This window comes from Silurus aristotelis, assembly GCF_946808225.1.
Source record: "Silurus aristotelis genome assembly, chromosome: 26".
Classification (NCBI taxonomy): Eukaryota; Metazoa; Chordata; class Actinopteri; order Siluriformes; family Siluridae; genus Silurus; species Silurus aristotelis.
The window spans coordinates 16,968,132-16,991,742 of NC_139599.1; the positions used below are offsets into that span (position 1 = coordinate 16,968,132).

At 42.3% G+C, this 23,611-nt stretch overlaps 3 protein-coding genes across 4 annotated transcripts in view; 1 reads left to right on the plus strand and 2 right to left on the minus strand.

The window, feature by feature from the left end:
• Positions 1-351: 351 nt before the first annotated feature.
• Positions 352-6,715, plus strand: radx (RPA1 related single stranded DNA binding protein). 2 transcript variants are annotated; one of them, XM_083530931.1, is made up of 15 exons: positions 352-1,237; positions 2,305-2,447; positions 2,558-2,750; positions 2,977-3,085; positions 3,298-3,398; positions 3,498-3,617; positions 3,828-3,929; positions 4,040-4,204; positions 4,327-4,496; positions 4,586-4,722; positions 5,028-5,075; positions 5,156-5,256; positions 5,387-5,677; positions 5,759-5,914; positions 6,004-6,715. In XM_083530931.1, exons 1-15 carry the CDS (start codon positions 667-669, stop codon positions 6,141-6,143), a joined length of 2,547 nt encoding a protein of 848 aa, XP_083387057.1. In that variant the 5' UTR covers positions 352-666; the 3' UTR covers positions 6,144-6,715. The 2 variants fall into 2 exon arrangements, with proteins under 2 accessions (XP_083387057.1, XP_083387058.1); XM_083530932.1 differs by lacking the exon at positions 5,028-5,075.
• Positions 6,370-11,229, minus strand: apool (apolipoprotein O-like). The gene is made up of 9 exons (XM_083530961.1): positions 11,149-11,229; positions 9,821-9,922; positions 9,557-9,676; positions 8,940-8,994; positions 8,584-8,682; positions 8,306-8,397; positions 8,124-8,216; positions 7,137-8,034; positions 6,370-6,950 (listed from the first exon to the last, which is right to left on the minus strand). Exons 1-9 carry the CDS (start codon positions 11,158-11,160, stop codon positions 6,856-6,858), a joined length of 1,566 nt encoding a protein of 521 aa, XP_083387087.1. The 5' UTR covers positions 11,161-11,229; the 3' UTR covers positions 6,370-6,855.
• A 1,784-nt stretch (positions 11,230-13,013) lies between these two features.
• Positions 13,014-23,611, minus strand: part of LOC310720390 (connector enhancer of kinase suppressor of ras 2) — a 35,690-nt gene continuing 25,092 nt past the window's right edge. The window contains exons 15-23 of the mRNA XM_083530919.1: positions 23,093-23,141; positions 22,463-22,511; positions 22,189-22,361; positions 21,500-21,573; positions 20,503-20,574; positions 20,290-20,360; positions 19,536-19,618; positions 17,000-17,674; positions 13,014-16,893 (exon numbers count right to left, since the gene is read on the minus strand). Of these exons, the coding sequence (XP_083387045.1) occupies positions 16,672-16,893; positions 17,000-17,674; positions 19,536-19,618; positions 20,290-20,360; positions 20,503-20,574; positions 21,500-21,573; positions 22,189-22,361; positions 22,463-22,511; positions 23,093-23,141 (1,468 nt within the window). The 3' untranslated portion in view covers positions 13,014-16,671. The remainder of the gene's footprint in view (positions 16,894-16,999; positions 17,675-19,535; positions 19,619-20,289; positions 20,361-20,502; positions 20,575-21,499; positions 21,574-22,188; positions 22,362-22,462; positions 22,512-23,092; positions 23,142-23,611) is intronic.

Genomic DNA, 23,611 nt, shown 5'->3' on the forward strand with positions numbered 1-23,611 from the left:
CTGCTATCACTCTTTTATCCCTGATCCCTCCTGCTATCACTCTTTTATCCCTGATCCCTCCTGCTATCACTCTTTTATCCCTGATCCCTCCTGCTATCACTCTTTTATCCCTGATCCCTCCTGCTATCACCCTGCCTGCCCTTTTTTCTTCACTTCTCAACTCCAGGGTTTTCAACCCATCCACCTTCACCAACTCTACTCTCTGCAAAGTAATATAAAAATATATTATAATAAATAAAAATAACCCCAATTGAATATGAAAACAACAACAAAACATCTACGCATACATTATAAAGTAGAAAAAAATGAATAATCATTTACATTACTTCTATTTTCATCTCACTTCCTGTAGGTGCCAGAAGGAGGCGCTTTAGCCCCGCCCACTGCGCTACATTTCATCCACGAAGAAGAGACAGAACTCGCGCGAAGTTTATTTTTCTTGCACGCATTAAAAAATTAAAAAAATTAAGAAATTCCAGTACGGAAACTGGTTTAATGTTTAATTTAATGGGTTGATAAGCGATAATTAAAGGCGTGTTGTTTTGTTTTATCGAGTAAAATGTAAGAAAAGGTGAGTTTAATAAGGAAAGTGATAGAATTAGCCGCTAGCCCGAGAGAATCGTGTCAGCTAATATTTCAGTTTACTGTTAGTAAGTTTTCGGGCTGATGGCGAACCAGAAGCCGTCCGAGTCTGCGTTTCTGTCCGTGTTGGAGCAGCTCAGATCCTCCAGGACGCTCCACTTCAAACCCTTCCCGCCGCTGCGCGTCGCCGTGCTCGCGCTCGACCGTTACCTGGCCGGCGCGTGCGCCTCCGACTCCGGCGAAAGCTGCGACTACGACTACGACGTGACGCTCACCGACGGCCGATGGCGCGTGAAGTGTGCCCTTGCGCGGCGACTGACCCGCGCGGCGCAGGTGAACACGCTCCGGTGCGGCTCGGCCGCTCTGCTCGAGCACCTGTCCCTGGTATACGACGAGACGCGGCTCGGGAGGAGTTGTGTGCGCGTGGAGCAGGCGAGGTTCGATCCTTTCTCCGCGTACGATATCCTCGGTGCGATCAAAGACCCGGACGCGATTCGCTGGTGGACGCACGAGGCTGTCGGTTCTTCTGCGCTGGCCGACACCGATGTTCCTCTGCGGCACAACAGGAGACATTATTTATCTCTGTGGAACACCGAGGACCCGCACGGAACTGTGTGGCTTCCATACACTCCTCCTGCAGATGTGCCGATAGACGGTGAGGAGATCCAGCAGCATCACACCTCACCTGCTGTCCCTCTGTCTGTCTCTCTGTCTGTCTCACTGTCTTATTCACTTACTGTCTCTCTCTGTCTGTCTCTCTGTCTGTCTCACTGTCTAATTCACTTACTGTCTCTCCGTCTCTCTCTGTCTCTCTGTCTGTCTCACTGTCTAATTCACTTACTGTCTCTCTCTGTCTGTCTCACTGTCTCTGTCTGTCTTACTGTCTGTCTCACTGTCTAATTCACTTACTGTCTCTCCGTCTCTCTCTCTCTGTCTGTCTCTCTGTCTGTCTCACTGTCTGTCTCACTTACTGTCTCTCCGTCTGTCTCTCTGTCTGTCTCACTGTCTAATTCACTTACCGTCTCTCCGTCTCTCTCTGTCTGTCTCTCTGTCTGTCTCACTGTCTAATTAACTTACTGTCTCTCTCTGTCTGTCTCACTGTCTCTGTCTGTCTCACTGTCTGTCTCACTGTCTAATTCACTTACTGTCTCTCCGTCTCTCTCTCTCTGTCTGTCTCTCTGTCTGTCTCACTGTCTGTCTTACTTACTGTCTCTCCGTCTGTCTCTTTGTCTGTCTCACTGTCTAATTCACTTACTGTCTCTCTGTCTGTCAGTTTGTCTCTTTCTATCTCTCTGATTCTCTCTCTCTCATTCTGTCTCTCTGTCTGTCCGTCTTACTGTCTAATTCACTTACGTTCATTCTGTCTCTCTTTCTATCTCTCTTAGTCTCTCTGTCTCTCCTTGTCTCTGTCTCTCTGCTTCTATCTGTCTCACACTTTATCTGTTGGTCTGCCAACCTTTTTCTCTTTCTCTCTGTCTCTCTCTATCTTTTACTCTGTCTTTCTTTTTTCCCTGTCCTTCTTTCTCTGTTTTCTCTGTATCTGTCTCTCTCCCTCCTTGTGTATGTCTGTTTGTTTTCTCTACTTATTGTTCTTTATTTCTGTCCCTATATTATCTGTCTCGCCGTTTATCTATTTATCTCTCTCTCTCTCTCTCTCTCTCTCTCTCTCTCTCTCCCTCTCTCTCTCTCTCTCTCCCTCTCCCTCTCACTCTTTCTCTGCAGTATCTAAGATTGCTTTTCTGGGAGATTTGGAGGCGTTCTTGGTCATGTCCAAACGGCCGTATCCTCTGCTGGTCCGAGTTCTGCACAGATCTCGTTTAAGGTTCTACGGAAAACCGGGACAAAACATCGCCTTCCCATTCCAGGTGTGGGGGCAACATCTGTGACTGGGGCAAATAAATCAGGGTTAAAAGTTTACACTGTAAGGTGATTTTAAAGAAGTTAATTGGAGGCACCGTGTGTTTGTGTGCTGCAGGCGTATTTGGAGGTGGCTGATCAGACTGGCGTCATGTCCCTGGTCCTGTGGAATGAGCTTTGTCCAGAGTGGTACCAGAGGCTGCTCGTGGGTTCGGTTCTTTACCTGCAGGACTATAAACTGAAACGCAGCTACCAGAATCGCTCCAGACCTCAGCTCAGCACGCTGTCGCTCACTTTTTACAGATCCACAGGTACTGAGCACCTTCTGACCTTCACACACCACACACACCACACAGACACTAATATACAGGTGCAGCACAGCACTGAACACCTGATACTGCTGTCACATCAAAACTCTCACATCACCGATGTTACAACTAAAAATAATCTGAAATACTGACTGGAGGTGTGTGTGTGTGTGTGTGTGTGTGTGTGTGTGTGTGTGTGTGTGTGTGTGTGTGTTTTCCTCTACACAAGAGATCTGTTTGAACCCACGAAGTCCGTCAGCCATCATCACTGTGATTCCTCCTAAAAGCGTTCAGCCGCAGTGGAACTTACCCGAGGTCACCTACAATTTCTCTACCAGGTACACATACATACACACACACACACACACACACACACACACACACACACACACACACACACACACACACACACACACACACAACTTCAGGCTGTTTACAGCTTTGTACATGTATATTTTATGTATTTAAAGTGCAATGCTTTGTTAGTTATATCAGGAATCACTTCCCCTTTATGTAGTGTTTATAACATTCTCTCGGTTCCTTCTTTCAGATGTGAAGTTGAGAGTCTGGCCAGTAACCAGGCGTGCGACATCATTGGCCTGGTCACATATGTCAGCCGTGTGGAGCGAATCAGGAACAGGGGAAAAACAGGTACGAGTTTTGATTGGACACATCACACAGCCCTCCTACACACCGAGAGTGGACATGTGCAGAGAGGTAGGGCTGTGTGTGTGTGTGTGTGTGTTACAGTCCCGGAGAAGTTCTGGATGTACCGCTGGGTTCACGTTGTGGATGGAACCTCAGACGCTCCCTTTATCCTGGAGATTTTTGCCTCCTCCCAGCCTGAGATCTTTAACAGAATCTTTCCCAGTGAGTTTACCTCACACTCACCCTCCTGTTATAACACTGTTATAACACTAATTATGAAGTGGAATTACACACTGTAACACACTGTGGATTTAATTATTAATATTCTAATGCTGTAATAACACTGTAAAACACTAACACTGTATGATTGTTGTAATAACACTACATTAGGCTGCTTCAATTTTCATTGTTTTTTTCCATCCTCCTCCACAGTGGCTTATCTCGTGTGTACCCACATGCGTGTGTGTCGGGAGACGGGTTCGGGTTCTGCTTTTTACCTGACCAGCAGCACAGAGACTCAGCTCTTCAGCACAGGTGAGCCGTGTGCAGAATGACCTCTGCAGCATAGCGGACAAGCTAAATGGAGTAAAAGACACGTGTGTGTGTGTGTGTGTGTGTGTGTGTGTGTGTGTGCGCACGCTCAGGCTGTCACAAGAAGCAGCCGTACCTGTCTGATCCGAAGGTCAAAGCCTTCATCCAGTGGACAAAGACTCAAAAAGACAGGGTAGTAATGAGGAAGACCGCAGTCGGGGGGCGGTACTGTTACCCCCCTCCTCCTCCCGTCTTCACACCGAACACCAGCGGAGCGAGTAAGAATATGCCATGTGCAGTCTCTCGCTGTACCATTTTGTGTAGGATGATACCAAATGTGTGTGTCCAAAATGGCTGCAGTATAAACTGTGTGTGTGTGCGTGTGTGTGTGTGTGTGTAGCTGATGGAGCATCATCATCATTAATGGCCTTAGGAGACCTTCAGAAGGAGCTCGAGAATCTGCAGTATCGAGAACACCGGAGAGTGGCGGTACAGGGCCACATCACTGCCGTGCAATACCACCGGTGGCCACCTGGGGCTCCACATACCACATATCCGAATGAACAACAGGCCTGTAGCTAACGCTCACACACCGAATGCATTTAATGCTAAAATACATCACAAGCTCACAGTGTATTTTTTTGTTGTTTTGTTAATAGGTGGCACATGACTCAGGGGGCGTGGCCAGAGCCTCCACCTCTTCCTTGCGCACACGCACTCAACAACAGAGTGAGACGTCCTCGGCTTCTTCGCAGAGCGACGACAAAAATCCTCCAAAGCGCCGGAGAGTTGTTCAGTGAGCGTTTATTTTTGTTTAGTGTATATATTCTTACACTGTATGACCAAATGTTTTTCACACAATTTTATAGGGGGTTTTTGGATGCTGTAGAAAGCAAGTAGGAAACCCAAATCTGTTCCAGCATGACAGAACCCCTGTGCACAATTCCAGCTCTATAAAGATTTGATTTGTTTATGCCAAAAAACATTTATCATTTAGGTTTTTGGGCCCAAATTTTAGACGAAATTCCTGTAATTGATATTTATTCCATACAAGTTTGTATGAAGACAATATCATTTTCACATTATATACGTATTTTTCAGTGCTACGCAGAAGCGTTACTGGACCCGAGCGAAGCAGCAGTTAGAGAGGTATTAACGAATATACTACACTTGTGGACATTTTTCTGACTTCCTGTCATGATGATCACTTCCTGCTTTCCGCCCCTCAGGTTACTAAACCCAGTGGATCTCACTGAGGATGAGGAGAGCAGAAGACGGCCTGATGAAGAAGGCAGTGAAGCTCTTTCCGGTCCGTCACCTCGACCCACAGGTACTGGTTCAGAGTAACATTCTGGATCGGTGTCGATTCCTGTTCTAGAACAGTGCCTCATCGTTTCTATAGCAACGGCTTATTCGCTAGTTTTTTTTGTACCTGTAATTATTCCTGATTTGTTTCCCAGACATTACCGAGACACCACGAAGCACCCCTGACACCTCTTCTGCTCGGCCCATTGCCTCATGGGAAAGCAGCATGTGGGCGATACTTAAGCAAAGCGTAAAGGATCACGTGCGCTGTGCCTCTCTGGATCGGGAGAGCGTTCCGGAAAAATTCAGATTTGACGACCGAGACGTCGTCCTACACAGGCTCAACCTTAGTCCTGCAAAGTGGAGCCCAGATCATCAATCAGAGGCTACCTCAGATATACACACTCCTGTTAACTTCACAGGATACCTCACACTCACAATACTGGGTACGAGACACACCCCTTCATTACTAAGTGTTACTATAAATAGATCACTCTAGCACAACTACGAACTGTTCTTCCTCTCAGGGTTGAATCAGGAAGCAGCCGTCGACTCGCTCTTCCTCCCCGTCTATTGCCCCGAGGATCCACGAGCGGTCGGGACGTCCTACAGTCTCCACGCCGACACGCTGACGTCCTGCCTTTCCACAGGTCATATCTTCAGTCAGGTCAACTTCTCACCAGGTGCGAGTGCGTCTTGTACATACACTCCGTATCCGTGACACGAAATCCAAACACAGTAGATTTGGACTTTTTGTCTCTCCTTCCTGCAGAAACCTTCCTGAGCTCTGCCTCGGCTCTGGAGGACGAGCGCGTGGTGTGTTTGTTGGACGTGTGTCTGCTGGCCGAGAACCGGGTCGAGATCGTCTGCACTAAAGTGTACAGGACAGCCGAGATCATCGCTCCCGTCTAACACAAATACACACGTTGGCATACCGGCGTTGTTTAGCATTTGCACTGTTACACTGTTACTGTTTTTGTTCGAAAAAGTAGTGTAGTTTAATCATTATTTCGAGTAGAAAAATGAGAATGCTTATTTTCACGAAGGAACACTGTGCAATAAAAAGTTAACGAATGTTCGAATGTCCTGCCATTCTGGATCTCCAGAGCACTAATCAAGTCATTCTATAACGTCTCGGTACGACAAACCAAATTTATTATTTATTTTTATTTCTTACTTAACTACTCGGTTGGATTTTCAGTTAAAACAAAACAAAATAACAACACAGGATTCTTTTTCTGGTTTTATGTTCTATTGCACAGACAGCACATCATTTCCTACAGTACAGGAAGTAAAAGCCAAATTGTGTGTGGTGATTGTTTTGAGAAGATCAAAGTTTTGTTCTATAAAACGAGGTGTTCATCATATTAAACAGCAATGGCTCGATTTCTATGTAATGATTGAGATATGTGTGATATTCTCATCAGCAGTGTGGAAACGAGTTATTGTGTGTTTTTTTTGCATTAAAGAACAGTTTGTTTGTTTGTCTGTGTAACTGAGTCATTTCTGTAGTAACTCTTCTTATTCCTGGTGTGTTTTTGTGAATACTTGAGGTACATCTTAAACCAGAACTCCTTCTTTCTCTCCATCCACTGTTCAATTCTCAAACTTATTTACTGCATCGTTAGTTTTTTCCCCTGGTGCTGTACAAGTCAGCATCTTCAGGATGAGCCTGTCCGTGGTCCAGTAAAGATGGGTCGGGAACAAACCGGGTCTTTCCTGCCATAGTGACGTGAAAAAAAAACAAAAAGACGTATTAGAAAGAGAGGTACAAAGCTAGAAGACGGGTATAACCATTAAGAACCTCTGGGTTTCCCCACCAACAAATCAGTACTAGCATTCCAGAACCTCTTTGTGATCTGGTTTGCATGATAAGTTACACCTACTTGTTGGGGAGAAAAATACCTTTAGCTTGTGATGTAGCCACTTCTACAGCAGGGGGAGCTGTAGTTTCTTTACGAGCAAGGGAAGAAGGTGTAGTTTTCTCAGGATCAAGAGATGACGTAGTTTTCTCAGGAGCAAGTGGAGGAGTTGTAGCTTCTTCGGGATCAAGGGGAGATGATGTAGTTTTCTCTGCAGCAAGGGGAGGAGATGTTCCTGCTTCGGGATCAAGAGAAGAAGGTGTAGTTTCCTCAGGAGCAAATGGAGAAGGTGTAGTTTCCTCAGAAGCAAGGGAAGAAGGTGTAGTTTTCTCAGGAGCAAGTGGAGAAGGTGTAGTTTCCTCAGGAGAAAGGGGAGAAGGTGTAGTTTTCTCAGGATCAAGGGGAGCAGCTTTATCTAATGGCACTGCATATTCAGGCAAACGTTCAATAACTTGTTTAACTTCCATGATATCGGATGTATTGCCTACAGCAGGAGAAATTTCTGCAAGGTGATCCTGGACAACTACCACAGCCTCAGCTGGAGTTATATCTGGAGCAATATCCACAGGAGCTTCTTCTGCTGGGGAAACTTTGAAATCTGTTAAATTCTTTGGATCCTCAGCTGTCTCTGCAGGTGTAATCGTTCCACCTGATGGAATAAGATCCTCTAGAACAAAGTCTGTCCCAACAGTACGATCAACAACTGAAACCTCTACCTGGGGAATACCCACAGCTGCAGAACTAGTTGAAGAACCCTCTGATGCAGGGGCAACATCATCTGCAATAACATCTGTAGCTGAGGATGCCTTTGGCACAACAACGATAGCATCTGTAGTTGGTGAAACCCAGATTCCAGATTCCGCCTCTGGAAACGAGGGAACCTTTTCTAGTAGTCCATCAAGCTGGTGGTCAACCTTAATTACAGCCTCTTCTGATGGATGCTACATTGAGAGAAGAGAACATTTCTAGTCTAGTTATGAACCCCGCTCATGCCCATGCACGTTTTTATGCATATGTACATGTCAGATACCTTCAGACATGCATCAGGAACAACGCTCTTCTCTTTGGGTTTGAACGCAGAGGCAACCAATGAGCTGGCAGCATACACTTTTTTACCCGTCATCTACAGAAACAGACGAAGTACCAGTACCAGAATGAACACAGGGCCGGGTTCAGAATACTGACTGTGTGGTGATAACGGACCTACATTACCTTCAGAACTCCAACAGTATGCATGGGGTAGCAAACAGCAGCACCAGCCGTCATCAACCCCAGAGAAAGAACGATTCTCTTCAACCTGGACCCTGAAAACACACACGTATGATGATGATGGCATGGGGTTGAAGAGTCAGAGCATTTTCAAGAAGTTCAGAAGTTGACTGCCATCCATTTAAAAACGTGCTTGGTGTGTGTGCGCGTGTGCGTGTGTGCAATATAAAGGTTTTAATGAGTTCTATAGAGTCCTGTGTTCCTGCAGTGATAGGCCTGACCCTTGCGTGCTAAGAGGAGACCAGCCAGTCCAGACACAGTGATCACACCAACTCTGGGCAGGAAACCGGGGTTCGGGTCCCTCAGGAAATGATATGTGTCTGAAATCAAAACCCATTTTCTTGTAGAAAAAGTTTCAAGTTTACTGCCATTTGTGCAGTTACGCTGCAGTACTTTGATTTCTTATGCATTTCTTGATGCAAGTCAGATGTTGGTCACTGAAGGTGTACACAATACTAACATGAAATAAAATACACACGTGAGAAGGAGTAAAAGAAAATAAACAATAGTGCACATTGTTGACTTTATAATTAATACTGCAATACACTGAATACACTCAGTACTCACGAATACTCACCTTCTCCAGCCTGGTATAAGGAAACGGCACCAACTTTGACTGAAGTACACGTATTCTAAATAAAAAAAGAAGCGTAGACATAAACAAGAAACATTTAACCAGAAAACAGCGATTGAAAAATAAACGTGTTCAGACATCCCATAATACTCATGATTACAAACCGATCAAAGTCCTTATATAATTTCATCACTTCATACATTCTGCAGAAGAACCTGTGTCCAGGAGGCATCTCAGGAAAGAAGCTCCGAATCCATGACGTTTTAACCTTCTGTCCACACGGTGACGGAGTTTTCAGTCGATGAAAATGGAGCTTTTTGAAAACATTCTCCAAAGTGGATATATTTAAAAACGGTGTTTTGGCATCGCAGCGCGTGAAAAAAACCCGATGACGCAGTTTTCGTCTCAGCAGCGACGTTTCGAAGAGACGGAAAGTAAATAAACGGCAGGCGGAAATGACGCGGGTTCAAAGCGGTTTGTTTATTCGCAGCACAGGGATGTGAAGGTTTTCGGTGTGAATCAGCAGCTTTTAGGAGAAGATTGGAAACGAAAGTGTGATTTGTGTAGACGTCCCTCAGCCACAGCGTCTTTATAAACCAGACGACTGCCTTTGTGTTCACCTGCACGACCTTGACATAAGGCTGAAGTCCCACTCTCATCTGCCCCAGCCTGGTCTGCAGGTGTCCTGGTTTCTCCTCCACACATCGCAGCTCTGGAGGATCTGCACTGTAGATAGACAACTACAGAAAAATAACTTTTAATAAATACAGAGAACCTGCGATATCACATTACTGTGGATACACAATTAAACACAGAACATTAAGAGGACGTGTGTGTGCGTGTGTGTGTGCGTGTGTGTGTGTGTGTGTGTGTGTGTTTCTTACTTCCCGTGGTGGAATCTGACCGTCCGTCTTTTCCTTCTTCATTGCGTAAACTCGGAACGAGGCCAGACCCAGAGCAGTGGGTACCGCTGCCAACTTCACCACCTCAGGATTACCACACACACACACACACACACACACACACACACACACACACACACACACACACACACAGCTTTGAGTTATGAGTCTAATTTTATAAAATCATGTTATTCTTCTAAATGAAAGGAAACAAAGCTGACAGCAGAGGGGTACAAACTTTCTTCGGCTCATGTCAGAGCGTGTGAATAGAAACGTCTTTAAATAAATAATAATAAAAAAAACGCATTCAAACAAAGTAAAACAAAAGGAAATTATTAATTGCTATATAAAAATATATAATAAATTAAAAGAACAATTTTTTAGTAAGAATAATTTAAAGTCCAACGAATAACTATAAAAAACAATATAAATTTAATTTGCAAATACATTGTTTAGATCTTTTACAATAAACAATAAAACATTCAAATGTGAGTCATTATTTATTTATTTTTATCATAAAAATAATTACCAAAGAAAATAAAATGTTATTAATAAAAAATAACAAATGAATCTACAAATATATTCTCTTAGCTCTTAATTTATAGAACAAAAAAAAGCGTAAAAAAGTGAATAATTAATTCTTTTTTTTATTTCTATAATAATAATTAGCACATTATTATAATAACAAAAAAAAACCCCACTTAATATATCCAAGTCCAAAGAATAAATATTAAAATATAAATTGAAATAAAAAATACATTCTCTTAATTTATACAATACTAATAAACAAAAAGTTGAATGTAAATAATGTATTATTTCTTAATTTTTTTTTTCTTGTGATAATAATCATTGCGAAATTATTTAATTAGAAAATAATTAAGTCCAAAAACTGCATATTAAAATCTAAATTAAATTTATAAACTTATTCAAAATTGTTTTTTTTTGTTTTTTACCTCTAATTCTTTATAATACCAATAAAACAACTAAAATTTAAATAATTATTTATAAATTATAATTTGCATTATTACGTCATATTTGGAACATAATTTATTTCCTGTTAATGAACTTTAATAAAGATTCAAGTGCAAAAAAATCAAAACCACTAAATGGAAACTAAAACACTGAAATGCGCCGCTTTAAGAACTTCACGTTTCACGTATTTTTAATAAAAACAACACGCGTTTATTTAAACACACGTGTAAAATTTCCTTTATTATTTTTTATCACCTGTTCATTTCTAATTAATTAATTTGTTGCTGGTATTTTTTTTAAACTCTAAACAGAAAGTTTTCTTCAGTCCCAGATCTCACCTTCGCCACCATGCCGCCTGTGCGTGTGTACGGAAGCCCGTTGGGGTGAATCCGGGGGCAGAAAACGCGAAGCAGAAATCAGGGGCAGGTCTGTGAAGAGATCTGAGAGGAGATTCTGGCATAGGGATTAGAGACAAAATGCCTTATAATAATATCATTTATATCATTTGTTTGGTGGTTACGCACAATGAGGTGCATTTTATATTACTGTTAAACATATTATAGGATTTTATTATTCTTTTAATTATTACCTGAATAATGAAAATGTCACTCAACTCACAATAATGCAGAAACAGTGGGAGCTTTATTTATCTGTGTGTAGGAAAAATCAGGGGGAAAATGGAACTGATGATGAAAATATAGACCGCAAAATTCAATCAAATGCAAATAAGATACAAAAAAAAAAAGAAAAAACACAACAAAATGTAATTATGCTTGTTATGCGGCCTGGTACCAAATGATCCACGGACCGGTACCGGTACTCATCCCAGTGATTGGGGATCCCTGATCTATTAAACTTCTTTCACCTGAAATTAAGGAAGATGTTCCACTAGATATTTGTGGAGATTCCTTCAGCCAGAAGGACATCAGTAAAGTCAGGTACTGATGTAGGTGAGGTGAGGAGGCCTTGGGGGTGCAGTCAGCGTTCACATTTATCCCAATGGTGTTTAACAGGATTGGAGCTGCTGATTGTGTTCTCCAACCCAAGAAAAGCAGATCATCATGGAGCTGACTTTGTGCACAGGCACATTTTCATGCTGGAACAGGTTTGGTTCCCCAAGTTCAAGTAATGGGAAAACGTGATGACCTGATCCAAAGACGTCCTATATAATTGTTTGCCTCCAACTTTGTGGGAACAGTTTGAGGAAGAATCACATCTGGCTTGTGGTGTGATGGTCAGGGGTGAAACAATTGTTGTAGTTCATAACGTATCCACTAGGGGGTGATGATGTATTAATAAGTGTATAAGTAGGACTGTACATATGAATGATGCTGAAATGTAGATACGTGGTGTGTTTATATATATACACACACACACACACACACACACACACACACACACACACACACACACACACACACACCTGTAACACACACTGCTATTTTATACGATAGCTAGCTGTATAATAATCTAGTTGTATAAATAGGGCTAAAGTAATGGCGCTCTGTTAGAAGAGGAAGCATTTTTGCTTGTAAATGGTATTTACACATTTCTGTTCAGGTTTTCATCTTTTTGTAGAATCAGCTGTGCCATTAATGCACCTGATGATTTACTCTTGATTAATGGATATTAGCATGCACATGTGATTACAATGAACATTAGTGTTCCTAAAACTGAAGAGTTTAATCTTTAGAGAGCCCAAAATTAATTTAATTGTGTCCAGGTTTACTGTTAAAATTATTTGGAAATGTAGAGATATTTTAGAGATATATGGAATACAGTAAAGCTACAATCTCTATGGTGCAGTGTGCATGGGAGTTTGGTGTAGAAATTCCCATTGTCTCCAGCTGAGGTCAGTAAAGAGCTGGGTGCTGAAAAAGTCTGTGAAAGTGTTGAAACATCAGCAGGTTAAAAAGTCTGTAGAAAGAACAGCTGGAACTAATAACAATGTGTAAGAACCAAAAGAACTAAAAATGAAACTGGGAATCCAAGAGGGACAAAACTATAAAACTATGTGTGCTGAAGTATGTGTGCCGAATGAGGTCAAAAGCACACGAATCACAACACGGCCTCGTAAGTGCAGAGATCTTCGTTTATTAATTTTTTTGCATTTTACAATCTTTATTTTATATATATATATATATATATATATATATATATATATATATATATATATATATTTATATATATATATATAAATATTTATTTTTATATATGTGTGTATATAGGAAAAAAGGAGGGCTGAGCCTGCAGTGACACTGGAGTGACACCAGGAGATTTCTGGAGTGCAGAAAGAAAAGAGCAGCGCTTTTGGATGGAGAAGTCTCAGTGCAACTTCCACTTCACTCAGCAGGGCAGAGAGCAGGGCGGGAAAGAAGTGCCCTAAACCACAGTGAAGCCCAGGAGTACGGTCAATCACTAACACACTCACACACACAAACACACGCAAGATCTGAAATCTTACACATGATGCTGGAGATGCAATAAATTCAGTCCACAGTGGAGTTTATATCAGGAGGATATTCTACATCACAGAAACATAAAAAAAACCGGAAGTGTGTACAGTATGTGCGTGTGTTTGTGCGTGTGCATGTGTGTGTGTTTTAGTTTTTCAACAGTCTGTACAATTTACACTGCTAAAATAATTACATTCGACTCGACTCGACTCGGGTGCGTCTCCCGGCCCCTCTGTTCGCACGCCGGCGCACTGACGACAGCTGACCGACGTGGACTCGAGGTGGAGACGTGGGGAATTGACTTTCTCAGATCAACTCAACATACAGGATTTAAACAAACAAACAAACAAAAAAGAGATACACATTTAGGCAAAGCTCGGACACACACACATACACACACACACACACACACACACACACACACGAGTCCTGATTCAGTACTGTTCTTGACACACTCTGATTGACTTCCTGACTGCTTTCCATGTGCAGGATTTACTGAATGTAAAAGGTAAACCCCAGTCAGTTAAATATAATCAGAGCAATAAAGTGACTTTAATATTTAGCATTTCTGTACATGTAGTTAGTAAGTTGGCTAATTAGCGAGTAACTCAGATAACATGGACTGCACAAAAAACAAACAAAAAAACATTTAGAAAAGAAAGTCAGTACAGGCGTGTTAAGTACAGTACTGAAATCCAGATCGGCAGTATTTTTCCACCAACAGTGAGACGGAGCATCAACCAATCACAAGCGACAATCAGCGAACTGGAAATATAGATTTTTGCATAAGTTTAAATGAAGAGCGTTTCACCCCCAACCCCCCCCCCCCTTCCCCCCCTGCCCAAAAAAAATTACTTGCATTTACAAACAAAAAGGCAAAACATTTGGTAAAAAGTATGGATTTAGATGCCGGATTGTATTTCTACATATGTTGTGCACCTCAGCTGGAATCCAGATTATATGAGATTCGTTTAAATCTGGACCGTATAGCGTGACTATAGCATGACGTTACCATGACGACGAGTACCATGACGAACAGCTTAGGCTCTGTGTTGGTGGAAAAAGAACACTTAACACAAAATAAATTCAACGGAATCTCCAGTAAAGCTTCAGCTTTCAACTCCGAGTTACAGAATTTTGTGGGAATTTTGGAACAAAATTATGGATTATGAACAAAACATTTCTGGGGTTTTTAGGAAAACAATTAAAACTGCGTGAATTTTTTTTTTATTAAAAGAAACTACAATATTTTGAGCTCCCAAATTTCCTAAAAAGTAACATTTTGGGAACTTTTTCAGAATTCCAGAATTTCCTTAATATTCTAGAATTGTAGAACACTGAACTGGAAATATCTGGAAATGAGAGAGTTGCTGGAATTTGAGCACCAAATTCTTTGATTAAAAAATAAAATTAAATAAAATAGATTTTCATCCCCCAGAATAAAAAAAAACATTTGTGGAGTTTGAATTCAGTTTGAATTTGAATTTGAGTTTGAATTGAGTTTTCAAGTTGTCTAAAATTGAACCTCACCTGACCTTGACTTTTGCACTAATATGTCCTGCACATATGAATTTTTATGTCAAATAAAAAAAAGAAATTGTTAAAAATCATTGGACTTGAAATGTTTCAGTTCCATTTTTTTTTAAATCCTAGAATCAGAGCACACTGGAACAGAGTTACATAAAACTAATAGAATTCCTTGATTTTGAATTCCGAATTCTGGAAGTAAAAAATGTACAATGCATGGACCTTCAAATCATAATTTTTGGCCAATTCTAGAATCAATGGATTTGAAACTCAGAGTTCCATAATCAAAAAAAACCAAACATAGTACCTTTAAATTACAAAAAAATAAATAAATCTACCACCCGAGTTAGACGAAGGACATTAATGGGAAAGAACCCAAACATAACGACCCTAACCTGAATGTAAGCCAGAGTATTAGAGGTAATAACCTGCTGCCCCCCAACTCCCCAAACCCCCCAAAGCAAAACAGTCAAGATACCAGAGAATCAAAGCTTTAGTCTTTTGTGTTCCTTTTTTTTTTTTGTTCTGTTTTTTTTTTTTTTCTTTTTTAAAGAAAAAAAATGAAAAGCTTCTGTCTTTGCAGTGCCAGAAGATTGCATTCACAATGAAAAGTTCACAGTTTTGAACAGAGGATGCAGCTCAGCTAGGCAAAGGATATTCTCTTATATACATTGTAGGCTCTTCATCAGCTCAGTCAGCGTAGGGAATAACGTTTAAAACCATGCAGGAGTTTAGCTATGCTCTAAATACTCTACAGAACCCATGTTGGATTACAGGCGCCTCGTAGGCTGGCGTTCCTACAGGAAGTGCATCAGTCTCATCAGTCTTCTCTAAGTCTCTCTCATGTACACACACTCACACATTTGCGCACACACGCACACACACTTGCATGCTCTGAGAGTTAACACAGTAGGGCGGTGTTGCTTGGTAACAGAGTGAAGCCCGTTGCCCATGGCTACATGAGCGCTCGTCCTGCAGCGTCCCGAGGGAAGCTGAAAACGTGAAAACGAGTAAATAAACAAACAAGTCCCGGGAAAACAATCCAACGAAAAATGTTTAAAATCTCCAGCCGGAAAAGAGACAGGGATGAAAAACAAACAAAAAAAAAAGCGTCTTCAGGTCCTGGATGAAACGAGCAGACGAAAGAAATCAAATACACACAACTTACACCAAGTCCAAGTATCCGAAGGTCGCTGCTTTACAGGCTAATGTAGCTAACAGTTCCTGAAAACATAGAGCTAGCATGAAGGTTCAAGCTATGCTCTGGAAGGAGGCGTGGCCTAAACAGTATTCTGTTTAATCTAGATTAGGATGCTGTCTAGCAAAGTCTGGATATTTGGAAGGTAGATGCTTATCCGGAGGCTTTATCTTCAGCAGAATCTCCTGACTGATGCCGTTTAACCAGGTTGCGAGTTAGCCTTAGTAAGTAAGCTAGCTATGTTTTTCAGAAGACAGGGTAGGCTATGTTAGGCTTGTTAGCTACATTCGCCTCAGACACTCGACACGACTCAGGCGACTGGCGACTTCTAGTGTAAAGGGGTCGTTGTGTACGTTTGATTTCTGTCTAAATTGTTCATGTAAGGTGTGTAGAAGATGTGTGTATGCAGTGATATACACACTTTACAAATGCGACGAAAGAAGAAAAAAAGCAGTGGGTTTGTCCAGGACACGTTTTTTTGCCAAAACAGTACTCTTACACTGGCTCAGACAGCTGTCAGTTAAAGGTCAGATACCCAATCAGAGGGAAGAGGCGGGGCCACAGTGTTTAGTTTATTTTCACGTCTTCTGTCCCGAAGTGTGTCATTTTGTTCTTCGAGTAAGTTGCAAAGAAGCCTCTTAAAGTCTGGAGGCGTTGGTTGGAGCGTTTCGGTGTGTGTTTCAGACATGCGTCTCTATAAATGAGTGTGTGTGCATCAGCAGTGTCGGAGACAGAGGTGAAAGGTCGGCAGGCTCGGTGGGCAGTTCCAGAGGGGCAGAGCTAAACTCGCATATATCCAGGAAAAGCTCTTGGTTCCTCTGCTTCCATTCATGGAACTTGCGAGAGCTCAGGCAGGGGTCATCCAGCACCTGGCTAATCACAGCCAGGTCTCCTTCTTTAGCCTGAGAAACACAGAACAGAATGGCAGCTTTAGAAATACAAACCTTGTTTGCTGGAGGGTCAGTTTTTGAGAGCAGCTTCATAATGGCATGGAATTTCTGTATGTACCTTCAGCGTGGATCGGAGTGCCCGGATGCGGTGAAGTTTCTCGTTAGTGGCTGGATCGTTGCAGCGCTTGACGAACGAGCGCCGGAACTCCTGCCGTGTGGAAGGCTTCTGGTGTCCGAACGCGGACACGCTCGCTTGCTCCAGAGAGCGATACAGCTCTTCCAGAGGGTCCGGTTCCTCACACACACGCTTCTGGGCGTCACACACCCGTTGCCGGACCTTACATACGCTTTCCTCCTCCTCATCCTCATCCTCGTCTTCCTCTTCGTCTTCTTCGTGAAGCCGGGTGCGTGGACACAGTGTGCCGTGTGAGCGGTGCCTCGGAAGGCTCTGACTTCTCTGTTTGTGGGAGGGGCCACTTGGCCGAGGCTCTTCATTGTCTGTCAGCGGGAACGGCCCTTCGTGTCTCGGAGGGCGCCGACGTCTGGCGGGCAGCGTGGCCTGCCGCAGCCTCTCGGGTGAGATTGTCACATGTCCGTCCCCTGGGGTGCCCGTCTGGAGGTAGTGGAGCCCTGACGAGCCCACGGGGGTCTCGATGAGGTCCTGCCACGAACGGCGCTCGCGCTCACGATGGGTGGAGCGGCAGGACGAGTGCGAGTCCTCGGCAGACGAGTGCGAAAAGGTGGAGCCGCTGGAGAAATGGCGCTCGCCGAACGCGCTGGATGAGCTTGCCACCTACAGCCGAGTGAAATAAATCAACAATCAATAAACTATCAACGCCATTAATCCATACAGAAATCCATAAGCAGTTAGCAAGAACTGCAGTTAAATACAGCTAAACTGCTGATAATAGTGCTTCTGTAAATAACTCCTCTGTACTGCTGAGGTCGGTATCCTATTTCTGCCCCTCCCCCGTAATCTCCAAATTAGTCCCCGCACTAGACAGGGTATATGCTAACACGCACAGCGGTTTTCCTTTGTTAATTTGCTCATCATACGAAACAAACGTACGTAGTAAGCGTTGTTTTAATCCGGTAAAAATGCAAATATGTTTAGTCGTCTTCAAGTGACTCTGTGGGTCTAGAAATCCACCTGAGCTGTCAAATCTCCACACAATTCAATTTCACCTTGTTTACACTGCAGATCCTGTTACAGTCACTGTTTCCACTTTCTTACCAAACCCTCAAATCACTCTACATCACCTTTCCAAGCTCAGGGATGTGACTGCACTCCGGCTCTTTATACTGCGTTTAACCTGCACCTTACACTGCAGTCAGCTGTATTATCGTACCCAACACACTGTACACCACAATGCCTCTGACCACAACGAGACCAAACCAAGCTCTAGTTTTGGCCAATCAGCACTACACGCTGCTCCTGTGCTTGTTCTTATGAGGTTTTTTGTGCCTCAGCCTGGCTTTTCTCACAGCCTTGAGCTCATTCCATTGAATTAAAGTTCAGATAAGTTCAGCGTGTGAAACGGCTTTGGCTTTGCATTGGTGGAAAAAACACCTGACAGATACTTTCAACTGAACATTCAGGATTGCTTCGGGTTTCAACCTAGAATTTTACAGAATTTCTGGGAATTGTAGAATTTTTCTATTTTAAATTCTGAAATATTTAGGAAAGCACTAAAAAAGAAATTTTCTAATTTAAAAAAACTAAAACATGTCGAACTCCTAAATCTCCTTTAAAATGTAGTCATTATAATTCCAATGTAAAATGTGGAATTTTTGCCAAATTCTCGGATCCTGTGACCCAAAACTCAGAATCTTCTAAATATTCTAGAATCTTAGTACACTGAACTGGAGCTCTCTGGAAATGTGAGAGTTATTGGATTTTAAATGGCAATTTTTTTTTTCATTTCGAAAGAACAAAAAAGTTTGAATTCTTGGAATTTGAATTCAGAGCTCTGAAGTTGTGTAAATTGTACGTGACTTGAGCTTCACACTAAAAGGTCATGAATTTTCTTAAAGATTTGTTTTTTAAAACTACACCAAATATTGCTCAATTTTTTCAGAAAATTCAGGCCATAATACCCTAATCCCATAACCCAACCCATCATGGTGCCATACAGGCCCCTTGTCCCAAACATACCCGAACATGCTTTGAAGAAAGAACAAATCCAGGATTGTGGACAATCGAAGCTGGTAAACGGAAAAATCCACGTCTGAAGAATGAGTAAAGCTTTACAGTGAAAACTGTGTACTCGGGATGGCTGGGAATCATTTGACTGACTGAAAACGAATTGCGCTTATGGTTGTATTGTAGGAACGATGTTCCAAGCTGAATTTGCGATGATGTTAGCTTCACATACAGCTTCGTTTCCATAGAAATAATTATTGAATAAACACGTTAATTTAATACACATTTTTTACACGACTGCAAAATCCAATATGACACAAGGTCAGCAAGTATTGATCAGAACAGACAGGGGGGTTGATTAAACACCCACACTTAATCCTGTGTGTGATAGAGAGGTAAAAGAGATGGAGAGATAGATAGACACACAGAGAGAGAGAGAGAGAGAGAGAGAGAGAGAGAGAGAGAGAGAGAGAGAGAGAGAGAGAGAGAGAGATACAGAGGGAGAACTCACAGCAGGGTTGCAGTGGTACGTCGACTCCTGTTTGAGCGTCATGGATCCATCGGCCTCCTCCTGATCGCTCTCGCTCCAGTAATCTACACAGGCACAGCGCACATGTCACATTTAGATTCATCCCACGTAAAACATATGGCAGCGTTTCAGGATATCGATAACAACTCCATCCTGGCCTGTGCTCCGTCGTAGCACCACGAGGAAAGCAAACAACATATTTAATCCCTGATCATCGTAAAATATGAGATCGGACTCTTCCTTGTAAACCTGTGGAATTTTTTTCCACTTTTGACCTTTTGTTAGATTACTGTGTGTGATGAAGTGTGAAGGGGGCGGGGCTTGGGTTATAAATACGGCACAGCTAACAATAGCTAGGTTGAGCATATATTGTCGGTTTCTTTGCACATGAATGAACACGAACCGTTCTTCATTTACAGTGACAGGAAATCTTTCAGACAGGAAAACAATTCGAGTCAAATTGAAAGCCTGCAGATGACTAATGTGAGACAGGAAGAAGGAGGCGGGGCTTCAGGCGGTTGTTGGTAAGTATCTAAGGGTTTCCACACACCTGCTATGATAAACTACTATGGGGAGACAAACTGCAGCTTCTCAATTAAAGTATTTTCCTTTTTCTCGTTTAAATAATGTACATTGTGGAATCGCTTGAGTCGAAATGAAAAGATCTAATACCTCATGTTACAGACAATGAAGGATTATTGTTTCTATGCGAGGCTGTAACTCCTCCCCCTCCTACCTTCATCTGGGCGGGGCACCGGGTCATCCGGAGTGTAGCCAATCGCAGCCAAGCCGAGACGATTCATCCATCTGAGCGACAATTAAAAAAAAGTGACATCATTATTTAGTCACGTGGGTTACACCATGCTAAACCAGAGATAGCTAGGTTTGTCTTCGCCAACAAAAAAAGCCTAAATGAATTAGAGTGAAGGTGAAGAAGCAATAGATTCACCTGTTCATCTCATCCAGGTGATCAGTGGCGAAAAAGAAGCTCTTGATTTTTGGATGGCAAGCCTTGAAGGCACTGTGAAGAGGAAATTACAGCATTAAAATGATTGGTCAAGAGGTGGTGATTAGTCTCTATACCAGCAGCTCTGACTGTATTGCTGCTAGTTTTGATAAATCTAGATTAGATTAGATTAGATTTTATTGTCATTGTGCAATGTACATGTACAGAGCCAATGAAATGCAGTTAGCATCTAACCAGAAGTGCATAAGTGGCCTAGTTACAAAAGATAACAGTAAGATAAATACGCTTTAAATAACTCTAGTTTCAACCAAGACATCTGTTTGTGTGATGTAGCTGAGCTGAGGAGGCCTGGGGTGCAGTCAGCGTTCACAGTCATTCACACTTAATAGTGTTGGAGCTCTATAGCAGGAGATCTTCCACACCTTTCCAACTTATGGAAAGCAGATCTTAATGGAGCTGGCTTTGTGCACAGGGGTATTGTCATGCTGGAACAGGTTTTTATGTTCAAATGCTACTACAGCGTCCAGAGACATCCAATATAATCGTGTGCCTCCAACAGTTCGGAGAAGAACCACATCTGACAGTAAACATCAGCAGTCCAAATACGTTGTCCATATTGTGTGTAGTATTGTTGCTATAATACCAGCTCATTCAAACGTGTTTAAATAATGACGTTTTCTGTAAGGAGACGTTTATTCAGCGTGTATATGGAAGGAGTCTCCAGTTTCAGCACTTTTCTTACGGTCAGCTGCTTTTCCTAAATCTTCAGGACACACTTTTTTCTCGGAAACATAAGCTGTAGGTTTTTTACGAATGAGAGGAAATAAAGAAAGGATGGTGAGGGAAGGATGTTAATAGCTGCTATAATGTAAGTAAGAACAGGAACCGACTCTTTTCACTATTTTCTCTCTGGTGTAAGAGGAACTGAACACTGAGCTTTGAGAAAACTGTAGAGAGTAAAGGTGAGGAGAAAACTTACTGTTTCCTCCTGCACTCAATCGCTCTGTCGATCCGGAACTCAGGCAAACTGATGAAACCTTCTGCTTTCTCATCCTGGAGAGGAAGAGTGAAGGGAAAAGGAGAATGGAGAAGGTTCATGTTTAAACACGTGAAGAAACCACTACAGTCATGAATTGTCATGTTTTTAGATAAGAGCTCAGCTCGGGGCTCCAGGAAATGACTAACTGCAGGGGTAGCGGTGGAGGTGAAGGTGTGGGTTGATGTGAAGGTGAAGGTAAAAATGAAGGTGTGGGTTGATGTGGAGGTGAAGGTAAAAGTAGAGGTGTGGGTTGATGTGGAAGTGAATGTGATGAATGTGGTTCTGGAGGAGAAGGTTAAGGCAGAGGTGGAGCTTAAGGCAAAGGTTGACGTGGAGGTGAGGGTGAGGGTGAAAATGGAGATTTCGGTGAAGATGAAAGTGCAGAAGAGGGTGGTGATGGAGGTGAAGCTAGATACAGTAGATGAAGGTGGAGCTGTAGGAGAAGGTTGAGGCAGAGGTAGCGCTGAAGGCAAAGTGTGAAGTGGAGATGAAGATGGTGCTGGAGTTGAAGGTGCAGGTAAAAGTTGAGATGTCTGTGACGTTTGAGGTGAGGGTGAAAGTGAAAGTGGAGATGTCGATGAAGATTAAAATAGAAAATGGAAATTGATGTAACAGAAGGTGCCTCTTACGTTCTGGTTGGTGTACCAGTAGAGATCCGAGTCCTTTAGGACAAACCAATATTTCTTCCATTTCTGGGTGAAGTACCCCGAAGCATCCTTCTTCTTCCACAGCCAGCCTTCACAGTCGCCATGGCCCAGATCTTTACAGGCGATACGCCTCCTGCTTGAGTTACTCTGAGAGCCTACACACACACACACACACAAACACACACATGAAGACTCGTTACAGCACACGTATAGGATCATTACACCATCTAACAGGAATGTAATGTTTCTTTCCCACCTCTGCTTTTCTTCTTGGTCTTGGTCCTTAAGGAGGCATAATGCAGTGACTAGAGGGAAAACACACACACACACACACACACACACACACACACACACACACACACACACACACACACACACCATCAGACCCTCAACCTTCATCGTTTTGGAAAATGTAGAACAAAATCAAACAGTTTAAACGAAACACAGAATGCTGTGACTGACATGTTGAATCAAAAAAGTCAAATCAGTTGTAGTACTTTGAGATTGTAAAGTATTAAAAATATTTCCACAATGTATGATATAAATCCACTCCGACTCTCATCAGGACTGAAATGAGGTAATCGTAAGGGTGGGTTAAGCTAGATAAATAAGCTTTTGAGCTACTGAATATCTGGTAAACGTGATTGCGTGTAAACGTAGCCCGCCATTTAATTAGCATGCTAATTATAATAAAACATCAATTCAAACCGCCGGCTTCATTCATATATTCTGTTGTGTGGCTTAATCCGAGCTAGCTGGAACGACGTATTTCCAGTGTTTCGAGTCAAATATAAATATCAGTCCAAATAAAGTACGACTGGATGATCATAATGAAATGTAGCTTGAGAGAAAAAAATGTCAAAAGATGGAAGAACGGATTGTTTACCTTCCTCATGGATGCACCTGCTTGTCGATCCCCAGCAGAACCAGCATACCTGAGGAAGAAGATCGAGATGGTTACAACAAAAAAACAGCATTCTTACATAATTCTACCCAGAATGCATTACGCTAATAAATACTGCAAGTCAACTTTTAACCCTGTATTTGGAAACAGCACTGATGTTAGCATGCGAGTTAAAAAGTACGTCAAACCATTCTATTCCTATTCATTCTCAAGCTAGATGACATCATGTGAAGGGGTACAGAGTATATTTTGAATCCGAAGCTAAACCGGCTTGCAATGTAGGAATCTAATCGCTCCATGTCCTGCCGGAAAGCTAGCAATATCATATGCTATGTTTAGTATCAGATATTTAGCTGCTAGTGTAAAATTAAACTGTAAATGAGGGGAGGTTGCTAGCTGGCACAAGCTAGATAGTATCTAGGGTTAGGGTTAGTTAACTCTTGGTTTGTAGCGTTCTACTTTCTGAAATCCAGTTGTAGGAGTTCTAGCCTTCATATTGGG

Coding starts and splice junctions, on each gene's coding strand:
- radx (XM_083530931.1), top strand. CDS start 667: ATGGCGAACCAGAAGCCGTCCGAGTCTGCGTTTCTGTCCGTGTTGGAG. Junction 3,618..3,827: donor CTTTAACAGAATCTTTCCCA/GTGAGTTTACCT, acceptor CCTCCTCCACAG/TGGCTTATCTCGTGTGTACC. Junction 4,205..4,326: donor ACCGAACACCAGCGGAGCGA/GTAAGAATATGC, acceptor GTGTGTGTGTAG/CTGATGGAGCATCATCATCA.
- apool (XM_083530961.1), bottom strand. Junction 8,398..8,583: donor TCTCCTCTTAGCACGCAAGG/GTCAGGCCTATC, acceptor GTGTGTTTTCAG/GGTCCAGGTTGAAGAGAATC. Junction 8,217..8,305: donor ATACTGTTGGAGTTCTGAAG/GTAATGTAGGTC, acceptor CTGTTTCTGTAG/ATGACGGGTAAAAAAGTGTA.